Source organism: Mus pahari, chromosome 12 (genome assembly GCF_900095145.1).
Source record: "Mus pahari chromosome 12, PAHARI_EIJ_v1.1, whole genome shotgun sequence".
NCBI lineage: Eukaryota > Metazoa > Chordata > Mammalia > Rodentia > Muridae > Mus > Mus pahari.
In genome coordinates this window covers 11914710-11926423 of record NC_034601.1, presented here as the reverse complement: position 1 = coordinate 11926423, position 11714 = coordinate 11914710, and the positions used below count along the sequence as shown (strand labels likewise).

The 11714-nt window shown below is 37.6% G+C and overlaps 1 protein-coding gene across 1 annotated transcript in view; it reads left to right on the top strand.

The window, feature by feature from the left end:
* Positions 1 to 11714, top strand: part of Spidr (scaffold protein involved in DNA repair) — a 219811-nt gene that overhangs the window by 11921 nt on the left and 196176 nt on the right. The window contains exons 4-5 of the mRNA XM_021209189.2: positions 5690 to 5866; positions 8545 to 8699. Coding sequence (XP_021064848.1) covers positions 5690 to 5866; positions 8545 to 8699 — 332 coding nt within the window. The remainder of the gene's footprint in view (positions 1 to 5689; positions 5867 to 8544; positions 8700 to 11714) is intronic.

Sequence of the window (11714 nt, the reverse complement as noted above, 5' to 3'; positions counted from 1 at the left end):
TAAGAGAACACAAATGCTTGCCCAGGCTACTATACCCAGCAAAACTCTCAATTACTATAGATGGAGAAACCAAGATTTTCCATGACAAAACCAAATTTACATAATATCTTTCTACAAATCCAGTCCTTCAAAGGATAATAAAGGGAAAACTCCAACACAAGGAGGGGAAACAGCACTCTAGAAAAAGCAAGAAAGTAATTTTTCAACAAACCTAGAAGAAGATAGCAACATGAACAGAATTCCAACTCTAACAACAAAAATAACAGGAAGTAACAATTACTTTTCCTTAATATCTCTTAAGATCAATGGACTCAATTCCCCAATAAAAAGACATAAACTAACAGACTGGTTATATAAACAGGATACAACATTTTGCTGCATACAGGAAACCCACCTCAGGGACAAAGACAGATGCTACCTCAGAGTAAAAGGCTGGAATTTCCAAGCAATTAGTCCCAAGAAACAAGCTGGAGTAGCCATTCTAATATCAAATAAAATCAACTTTTAGCCTAAAGTTATCAAAAATGATAAGGAGAGACACTTTATACTCATCAAAGGTAAAATCTACCAAAATGAACTCTCAATTCTGAATATCTATGTGCCCAATGCAAGGGCACCCACATTCATATAAGAAACTTTACTGAAGCTCAAAGCACACATTGTACCCCACACAATAATAGTGAGACTTCAACACCCCACTCTCAACAATGGACAGATCCTGGAAATAGAAACTAAACAGAGACACAGTAAAACTAACAGAAGTTATGAAACGAATGGATTTAACAGATATCTGTAGAACATTTTATCCTAAAACAAAAGAATATACCTTCTTCTCAGTACCTCATGGTACCTTCTCCAAAATTGACCATATAAATCTGTCCCAAAACAGTCCTCAACAAATGCAAGAAGATTGAAATAATCCCATGCATCCTATCAGATCACCACAGACTAAGGCTGATCTTCAATAACAACATAAATAATAGAAAACCAAAATTCACATGGAAGCTGAACAACACTCTACTCAATGATACCTTGGTCAAAGAAGGAATAAAGAAAGAAATTAAAGACTTTTTAAAGTTTAATGAAAATGAAGCCACAACATACCCAAACTTATGGAACACAATGAAAGCAGTCCTAAGAGGAAAACTCATAGCTTTGAGTGCCTCCAAAAAGAAACTAGAGAGAGCATACACTAGCAGCTTGACAGCACACTTAAAAGCTCTAGAACAAAAGGAAGCAAATTCACCCAAGAGGAGTAGACAGCAGGAAATAATCAAACTTAGGGCTGGAATCAACCAAGTGGAACCAAAAAGAACTATTTAAAGAAGAATCAACCAAACCAGGAGCTGATTCTTTGAGAAAATCAACAAGATAGATAAACCCTTAGCCAGATTAACAGAGGGTACAGGGACAATATCCTAATTAACAGAATCAGAAATGAAAATAGAGACATAACAGAACACAAGGAAAACCAAAATATCATCAGATCCTACTACAAAAGCCTATACTCAACACAACTGGAATACCTTGATGAAATAGACAATTTTCTAGACAGCTAGCAGATACCGAGATTAGATCAGGATCAGATAAATGATCTAAACAGTCCCATATCCCCTAAAGAAATAGAAACAGTCATTAATAGTCTCTCGGCCAAAAAAAAAAAAAAAAAAAAAAAAAGCCCAGGACCAGATGGGTTTAGTGGAGAGTTCTATCAGACCCTCAAAGAAGACCTAATACCACTACTCAAACTATTCCACAAAATAGAAACAGAAGGTACTCTACCCAATTCATTCTATGATGCCACAATTACTCTGATACCTAAACCACACAAAGACCCAACAAATTAAGAGAACTTCAGACCAATTTCCCTTATGAATATTGATGCAAAAATACTCAATAAAATTAAGCAAACCCAATTCAAGAATACATCAAAGTTATTATCCATCATGATCAAGTAGGCTTTATGCAAGGGATGCAGGGATGGTTCAATATACGGAAATCCATCAATGTACTCCGCTACATAAACAAACTAAAAAAACAAAACAAAACCCATATGATCATCTCATTAGATGCTGAGAAAGCATTTGACAAAATCCAACACCCCTTTATAAGAAAAGTCTTGGGGGCTGGTGTGATGGCTCAGTGGTTAAGAGCACTGACTGCCTTCCGGAGGTCCTGAGTTCAAATCCCAGCAACTACGTGGTGGCTCACAACCACCCATAATGAGATCTGAAGACAGCTACAGTGTACTTACATACAATAAATAAATAAAATCTTAAAAAAAAAAAAGAAAAGTCTTGGAAAGATCAGCAACTCAAGGCCCACACATAACCATATGAGAAGTAATATACAGCAAACCAGTAGCCAACAGCAAACTAAATGGAAAGAAACTTGAAACAATCCCACTAAAATCAGGGACTAGACAAGGCTGCCCACTTTCTCCCTACCTATTCACTATAGTACTTGAAGTATTAGGCAGAGCAATTAGACAAGAAAAGGAGATCAGAGGGATACATATTGGAAAGGAAGAAGTCAAAATATCACTGTTTGCAGATGATATGCTAGTATACTTAAGTGACCCCAAAAATTCCACCAGAGAACTCCTAAACCTGATAAACAACTTCAGTGAAATACATGGATATAACATTTACTCAAACAAATCGGTGGCCTTCCTCTTCAGAAAGGTTAAACAGGCTGAGAAAGAAATTATGGAAATAACACCCTTCACAATAGTCACAAATAATATAAATTACCTTGGTGTGACTCTAACTAAGGAAGTGAAAAATCTGTATGGTAAGAACTTAAAGTCTCTGAAGAAAGAAATCAAAGAAGATCTCAGAAGATGGAAAGATCTCCCATGCTCATGGATTGGCAGGATCAATATAGTAAAAATGACCATCTTGCCGAAAGCAATCTACAGATGCAATCCCCATCAAAATTCCAGCTCAATTTTTTACAGAGTTAGAACAGGCAATTTTCAAATTCATCTGGAATAACAAAAAACCTAGGATAGCAAAAACTGTCAACAATAGTTTCTCAACAATAAATGTACTTCTGGTGGAATCACTATCCCTTACCTCAAGCTGTACTAAAGCAATTATACTAAAAACTGTATGGTACTGGTACAGTAATTGACAGGTAGATCAATGAAATAGAATTGAAGACCCAGAAATGAACCCACACTCCTGTAGTCACTTGATCTTTGACAAAGGAACTAAAACTATCTAGTGGAAAAGAGACAGCTTTTTAAACAAATGGTTCTGGCTCATCTAGTGCTTGAAAGTAGAAGAATGTAAATCAATCCATTTTTATCTCGTAGTAGAAAGGTCAAGTCCAAGTGGATCAAGGACCTCCACATAAATCCAGATACATTGAAACTTACAGTGGAGAAAGTGGGGAAGAATTTCAAACATATGGGCACAGGGGAAAAATTCCTGAACAGAACACCAATGGCTTGTGTTATAAGATCAACACAAAAGCTTCTGTAAGGCAAAGGAGACAGTCAATAAGACAAAAAGGTAACCAACAGATTGGGAAAAGATCTTTACCAATCCTAAATCCAATACAGGGCTTATATCCAACATACACAAAGAACTCAAGGAGTAAGACCCCAGAAAAACAAATAACACTATTAAAAATGGGGTATAGAGCTAAACAATGAATTCTCAACTGAGGAATACTGAATGGCTGAGAAGAATCTAAGAAAATGTTCAATATCTTTAGTCATCAGGAAAATGCAAATCAAAACAACTCTGAGATTCTACCTCACACCAGTCAGAATGGCTAAGATCAAAAATTCAGGTGATAGGAGATGCTGGTGAGTATGTGGAGGAAGAGGAACACTCCATTGCTGGTGGGATTGCAAGCTGGTACAACCACTCTGGAAATCAGTTTGGTGGTTCCTCAGAAAATTGAACCTAGTACTACCTGAGGACCCAGCAATACCATTTACGTGCATATACCCAGAAGATCCTCCAACCGGTGATAAGGACACATGCTCCACTATGTTCATAGCAGCCTTATTTATAATAGCCAGAAGCTGGAAAGGACCAAGATGTTCCTCAACAGAGGAATGGATACAGAAAATGTGGTACATTTACACCATTGAGTACCACACAACTATCAAAAACAATGCATTTATGAAATTCTTAGGCAAATGGTTGGATCTGGAGGATATCATCCTGAGTGATGTAACCCAATCACAAAAGAAAACACATGATAAGCACTGACTGATAAGTGGATATTCGCTCAGAAGCTCGGAATACCCAAGGTACAATTCACAAACCACATCAAACTCAATAAGGAAGACCAAAGTGTGTATACTTAGATCCCTCTTAGAAGGGAGAGCACACTACCCATGGAAAGAGTTAAAGAGACAAAGTGTGGAGCAGAGACTCCAGGAATGACCATCCAGAGACTTGCCCATTGGGGATCTGTCCCATATACAATCACCAAACCCAGACACTATTGTGGATGCCAGCAAGAGTTTGCTGATAGGAGCCTGATATAACTGCCTCCTGAGAGGCTCTACCAGTGCCTGACAAATACAGAAGTGGATGCTCACAGTCATCCATTGGACTGAGCATAGTGTCCTGAATGAAGGAGCCAGAGGAAATACCCAAAAAGCTGAAGGGGTTTGTAACCCCATAGGAGGCACAACAATATAAACCAACCAGTACACCCAGAGCTCCCAGGGAGTAAACCACCAATGAAAGAATACACATGGTTGGGACTCTTCACTCCAGCTGCATATGTAGCAGAGGATGGCCTAGTTGGTCATCAATGGCAGGAGAGGCCCTTGATCCTGTTAAGGCTATAGCCCCAGTGTAGGGGAATGCCAGGGCCAGGAAGTAGAGTGGGTGGATTAGTGAGCAGGGGGAGGTGGGAGGGAGTAGTGATTTTTGGAGGGGAAACCAGAAAAGGGGATAACATTTGATATGTCAATAAAGAAAATATCTAATAAAAAAATTTTAAAACTCCAAAAAGAAGATTAAAATTTCAAAAACAACAATAACAATAAACCTCCAAAATAAAAATCAAGCAAGCAAACAAACAAAAAACCTCGACCACATTTATTTAGTAGGTTGAAGAACAAATTTTGTTGTTTTTGGTTTTGTTTTTGTTTTATTTTATTCGAGACAGGGTTTCTCTGTGTAGTTGAAGAACAAATATTTTTATGAGAGCTGGAAAATATAAGAAACAAATTTTGCAAGTAATTTTTAGCATTTGAGTATATATTTATGGTTGGGTTTTTTGTTTTGTTTTGTTTTTTGAAATCTTTTTCTGTTTTGTGTTTTATAATTTATTTTAACTCCAGCTTTTTTCCTTGGCTTAAATTCAGAGAATCCTTGTGGACTGTTCATGGAACACTATGTAGGAAGATATAACACTACATTGTTTTCATTGTCTTTAGTGTTTTTTGTGCTTGTGGCTTTGTCTAAATAATATGCATAAAATCCAGGCTTTAATCTCAGCCCTGCACTTGAGGCAGAGGCAGGCAGTTCTCTGAGTTCAAGGCCAGCCTGATCTACAGAGTGAATTTCAGGACAGCCAGGACAATGCAGAGAATTCCTGTCTTAAAAAAAAAAAACCAAAAACCAAAACACAAAACAAAAGGAAAATAGCATAAAATCTCATTCTGATCAATAACAATTGCCAGCTGAGCTTGTCTTTTCTTTTTCTGCAACAGACACTACAAGTAAGAATGCTAGTGAGCTTGCAAATATAATATGGAGTTCCAGTGAAAGTGATTTCTCAGATGAAGACAAGACACTCCCTGCATTACAGAGAGATGGTAGGCATGGCCCTAGAGCCAACAGGCTTGGTGACAGGACTATCTCATGTCTAGAAGACGAAGACATTGAAGGTAAATTGCTGGTTTTGTAGGAAATCCAGTTTCTGTTAAATATTGGGTTTGGTAGTAGTTTATGTATTTATTATGAATTTGTTTATTTTGAATTATGAGTTCATATATATATAGCCCTTTAAAAACATATTTCTCATGACAACTTTAAGAAATAGATATTATAGTGACTTCTTATTTTGTTTTTGCTTTTAAAAAAATGTTTTATTCGTTTTTTGGGAATTTCACATCATGTCCCCCAATTCCACTCATCTCTCTGTCCCCTTTTACTTGCCCTTTACCCTTTTGAACTCCCACACTGAAACAAAAGTCATCTCATTGCGGAAGCTGTAGTGTGTCACAGTGTGTCTCACATTATACTCTTTTTGTCTACACTTCTTTGCTTTCAATGTTCATTGCGATGACTCATTGATTTGGTTTGAGGCCTCTGGCTTCTGCTACACTATCTGGAACTTCACTGGGACTCCTCTCAGATATCTTGTTGTTGCCCTGTGTTGTGGAGATCCTGTACTCTTGGATCTGTACGACTAGCCCCTCACACAGTCCAGCAGTTCATTGATGGGGTAAGTGTTGGGGTAGGCAACTCAAAGACCTGAATCTGGACCTGAGAGGTATTTGAGCTGGCCAGCCCACCAGTTCTCCTGCACCTACACCACTAGGGTGAGCCCTCTAGCCCTACTCTGGCTAGCTCAACCAAATGCCTACCCCAGCAAGGGGTAGGGTCAGCTTTCCTGATCTCATGCCTTCATTGCTAGCTCACCCATAACCCCTCAAACTAGGTCCAGCTCTACTTTACTGTTCAGATGAGGTGTAGGGCCCACTCTCCCAAGTGTTGCAGCTGTTGAGGGACAGGGCCAGTTCTCTCACTCTCATGGCTCCAGGGCCAGATCATTTGCAACCCCACCACCAGGGTCAGCTTTACTGTGCTGCCTAGGTGAAGGGCAGGATCTGCTCTCTTGTTCTTATGACCCCAGGGCCACAGGTAGTGAGGGGCGAGGTAAGGACAGGGTCTCTCTCTCTCTCTCTCTCTCTCTCTCTCTCTCTCTCTCTCTCTCTCTCTCCCCTTCGTTCATGCCATTGCACTGGAGATGAGTGGCAGGGCCAGCTCTCCCAGACTTACAGCCTATGGGATGGCCTCACTTTCCTGAGTACTGGAGCTAGCTAGGTGTGGGGTCAGCTCTCCCCTTCGCATGCCTACAAGGCCAGCTTGGCCTACTTATGGCATCCCCACCTATCTTAGTCAGGGTTTCTATTCCTGCTCAAACATCATGACCAAGAAGCAAGTTGGGGAGGAAAGGGTTTATTCATCTTATACTTCCACATTGCTGTTCATCACCAAAGGAAGTCAGGAAGCAGGAGCTGATGCAGAGGCCAAGGAGGATGTTACTTACTGGATTGCTTCCCCTTGCTTGCTCAGTTTGCTTTCTTATAGAACCCAACACTACCAGCCCATATGTTATTTCCATTTATATATATGCTCTTATTTCATGACCTAAGAAATAACTTCAATTTATTAAAAGAAGATTGGGACTATAAAAGGGCACATGATTGTTGCTAAGCCATCTCTTCAGCCCCATGAACTATATTTTAACTTTATTACTATTTTTTTCTTTAAAATTTTAACTTACAGTCAGGTGCTAAATCTGGTACACTCATAATGAGTTATTACTTCCTTTCAGTGGAAGAAAATGATGCTCTTCCACTGAGTGAGATCCATTATCTTAGTTCTCTGAGTACTTGTACTTTGAACTATAGGAAAGATGTATTTATGTATCATACTTTACAGGTTAGTTTATCTGTGACAACCACTTTTAGTTATATAAGCTTAGCAGATTAGATTTGGTATATTTAGTATATTGTAGTTAAAAACAAATATATATATGCATAATTTAGCTTTCTTAAAATTTTCTAAAGTTATAATGAGATTATGTTTATGAGATAAAATGAAACTAAATTAGTTTGTTTCCATATTGATGAAAGATATTTCTGGAATAAAATTTTGGGTGATTTCTTTTAATTTAAAAAATTTATTTTTTCAGATTTATTTATTTTTATTTTTATTTTATGTATATGCATGTTTGTTCACCACACCCATGCAGTAGCTATGGAAGCCAAAAGAGGGCATTGGATCTTTTTGGAGCAGTAATTATAGACTTTTTTTTTTTTTAGAACTGTGTGGGTGCCAGAATGGAACCTAGGTCCTCTGCAAGAGCAGTCAGTACTTCTAACTACTGATCCATCTCTCTAGCCCTGAAAATTATTTTTTAACAATGGACTATATAAATAAATCATGGTTCATTGATAGCTTAGACTACTGAATTATATAGAAGAATGAGGCAGCTTTCTGTATATTGATAAGGAGAGATTTCTTCACTATCTTGATTCACAAAACATCAAGATGTATAAGACAGGAGAAATTATATTTATCTTATTTTCTTGACCATGCTAGAGAAACTACAAGGATTTGAAACCAATTGAATAAATACTTGTTCACTTATGTTTGAGGTTGGGTAAGAGTTGAGAAGAACCGTGGCCAGAGAGAGAATTGGAGCACCTTTTTTACTGTTGGTGTGTTTGTAGAAGTCATCTTGTGCTGTGGGCACATCAGCCACTGAGAATATGTTTGTAAAATAAATGTGAAGTGGATATAAAATTAATAAGGGTAAAAATGTATTTTTTAGATGAATTACAGGTTATTGACTGGGAGGTTAACAGTGACACAGAAGATCCTGGAGGGGTTAGTGAGTGTGACGATGATGAGGGGACCCTGGACATCTCGGATTGTGATTCTTGTGCAAGTCTGACAAGTGATGACAGGCCACCTGAGCCCCCTGAGGTGAGAACATATTGCTTAGAAATCTGTTATTGTTCTTAGAACACTGGTGATTGTAACGCCGTCTTTTCAAGGACAGTCACCTGTAACTGTTGCTTGATCATATTATTCCTCACTCTAGTCTCTAAAGTGACAGGCTTTTCCTGTATTGAGCTTCTCCATTCCTGGTGCTCTCCTTGTAGTCTCCCAGTACAGATAATGTCGAAGTTTGTGACTAGTACTTGACATTTTTACAATTGTGAATCAGTGACACTGATGACTAAGGTGACTTACTTCTTTTATAGTTTTTTGTTTTTCTTGGACATAGTAGTTATCATTATTTTTTTTTAATTTGTCTAATTTAGCACTAACAATTTGTTGTTGTTTGTCTGTGTTAAGGTATTTAGACACAATAGGTATTTTGTCCATTTTTTTTTTTTTTTTTTAGAGAACTCTAGCCTACAACCTCTTAGCTCAAATTTGAATATTATATTCATACTAGTTCTGGATGTTGTCACTCTGGTGTCTCCCTTCACCATTAGTATTAGTTATTTTTATTAGCTGTGACCGAAGTCTAAGATAACAACTTAAGGGTGCAAGGATTTATTTTGACTCAGCATCTCAGAGGTTGCCTGACCTCATGTATTTGAGCAGAACATCATGGTGCGGGAAGTATCTGGAGGATGCCACATAGTAACAGAAAGGGCTTAGCTACCTGCTGTAGTCTTAGGAAGCATGGCCCTAGCCATCTGCCCCCTTCTCTGGGCTTAACCCCAGGTATTTCAGAATGTCACAGAAGCATGTTGGTACAGGGGACCAGTGTGTGCCAAAGAGCCTGCAGAGGATTTTCCTACCCAGATACTATCACCATCATTCCAGGAATTTACTTATGACTCTTGATCTCTTATGGAGCTCTATGCTAGGCTGTACTTAAGTATTTTCTTGGTAACCTTCATTTTGGTTAGACATATTTTTCAGTAACCTCAGAAAAACAGTTCAGAGAGGATAATTGGTTGAGATTTGGCATGTCTGAAAATGTTATCAGCAGTGTCATAATTTACATCTGTAATCCTGGCACTGAGGAGGCTGAGGCAGGAGCATTACGAGTTTGAAGCCAGTTTGGGTTACATACTTTGAGAGAGTGAAATGGGGAGAAGGAGGAGGGAGAAAGGGAAGACAGGGAAGGAGGGTGCTTTTATAATATATCAATGTGACTGAAAACTTGTATAGACCTTTAGGTTGAAAATGGTTTTCTTTTAAAGCTTTGAAAGCATCCTTTATTGTCCTTTATCTTGAGTTATTGTCAATAAGCCTGAAGTATTCTCATTCTTGATCTTCTCCGATTTCTATATTGCTATGTTTAAACAATGATTGTGGTGTGCCTTGGTATGATGTTCTGTCTGATATTTGTCAAGATTCTGTTGAATGGGATGAACATGTTTTGGAGAGTCCTCAAGACCAGAAAGATCAGTATTTATCATTTTTTTATATTTTGGTGGTAAGAGAGACACATATACTTTATGTATGCCCGTATAGTAGTATACCGCCAAAGTATATGATCCTTACTATGTTTTCATAACAGCTGTTTTAACAAGTATGTGGTAATATTTCATTGTGTTTTTAAAAAGAGCTATTATTTGTGTGTGTATCAAGGCTTCCTAGAGTTGGATTTATAGTAGATAGTGAGCCACTCAGTATGAGTGCTAGAAACCAAACTCTGGTCCTCTGGAAGAGCAACAATGCTCTTAGTTAGGGAGCCATTTTGACAGCTCCTCATTGAGATTTTAATCTTCCTTTTCTTGAAGACTACTGAGGACGTGATTTTTGGTCATTCGTGTGTCTTCGTACATTTATAGAGTTTCCCAGCAACAACAACAGCAACAACAACAACAACAACCTTACAAAAAACTAGAACTATCCTATAACCTAGAAAACATACATCTTGGTATATATGCAAAGGAATTAAATTAGTGTGGAGATTTATCTGTACTCCTGTTATTATTGTTTGCGTTTCTTTCTGTTGCTGTGAAAAAGTAACCAAAAGCAACTTGGGAGAGGAACAGGAGTCAAGGCAGGAATTCAAGGAAGGAGCTTGAAGCAAAAACCACCGAGAAAAGCTTCCTAATGGCTTGCTCTCCTGGCTTGCATGGTTACCATCCCAGGTCTACATTGCATAGAAATGGAGTGGGCTGGATCATCCCCAATATCAGTTAGCAGTTAAGAAAATGCCCATAGACAGACATGTCCAGAATAGTCTGATGAATCCAATTCTTATTTTTAATTAGATATTTTCTTCATTTACATTTCAAAAGGTTCTTAAATACCTTTTTCTAGGTATATCTAGTTTTGTGTCAAGTTGACAAAAGCTAACTACCATGTTATTGTAGAATTATTCATCATAGCAAGATCTAGAAGCAATCCTATATGTCCAGACATAAATGAATGGGAAGATAAAATGTGTTATAAATATATAATTAGTATTGTTCATCCTTCAAAAAGAAAGGAATTTTGATGTTTGTAGTAACATTGATGAGCTTAGGGGACATCTGCTAACTGAAATAAATCAAATACATACGAAGGCAAAATAAGTTTAGTATCTTTTATCTGAGGTTATTTTCAATAAAATGTATTTTAGATTTTAGGTTGTCTGTCTGAAATCTTCCTTTTTTTTTTCTCTTTCTCTTTTATTGTATAGCATGAAACCCAGGGTTACATATGCGCTACAATAGTGTTCTTCCACTGATTCTCCCTTCTAGCCTGGCCTTAATTTTGCTTTTCTTTTTCTTTCTTCCTCTTTTTAAAGTTTGTTTTCTTTTGTTGAGACAAGATTTTAATGCCCTGGGACTTGTTATATAGCATACCCCAACCTCAAACTTGCATTTTCATGTGTGTACATCACTATTTTTCTAGAATTACAGGAATAGCCCTGACTCTTGGCAGGGACTGATCCTTCCCCCTCCCCCCCCTTTTTTTGCTGACTGAGTATAATATTTTATTATTATTATTATTATTATTATTATTATTATTATTATTATTTTC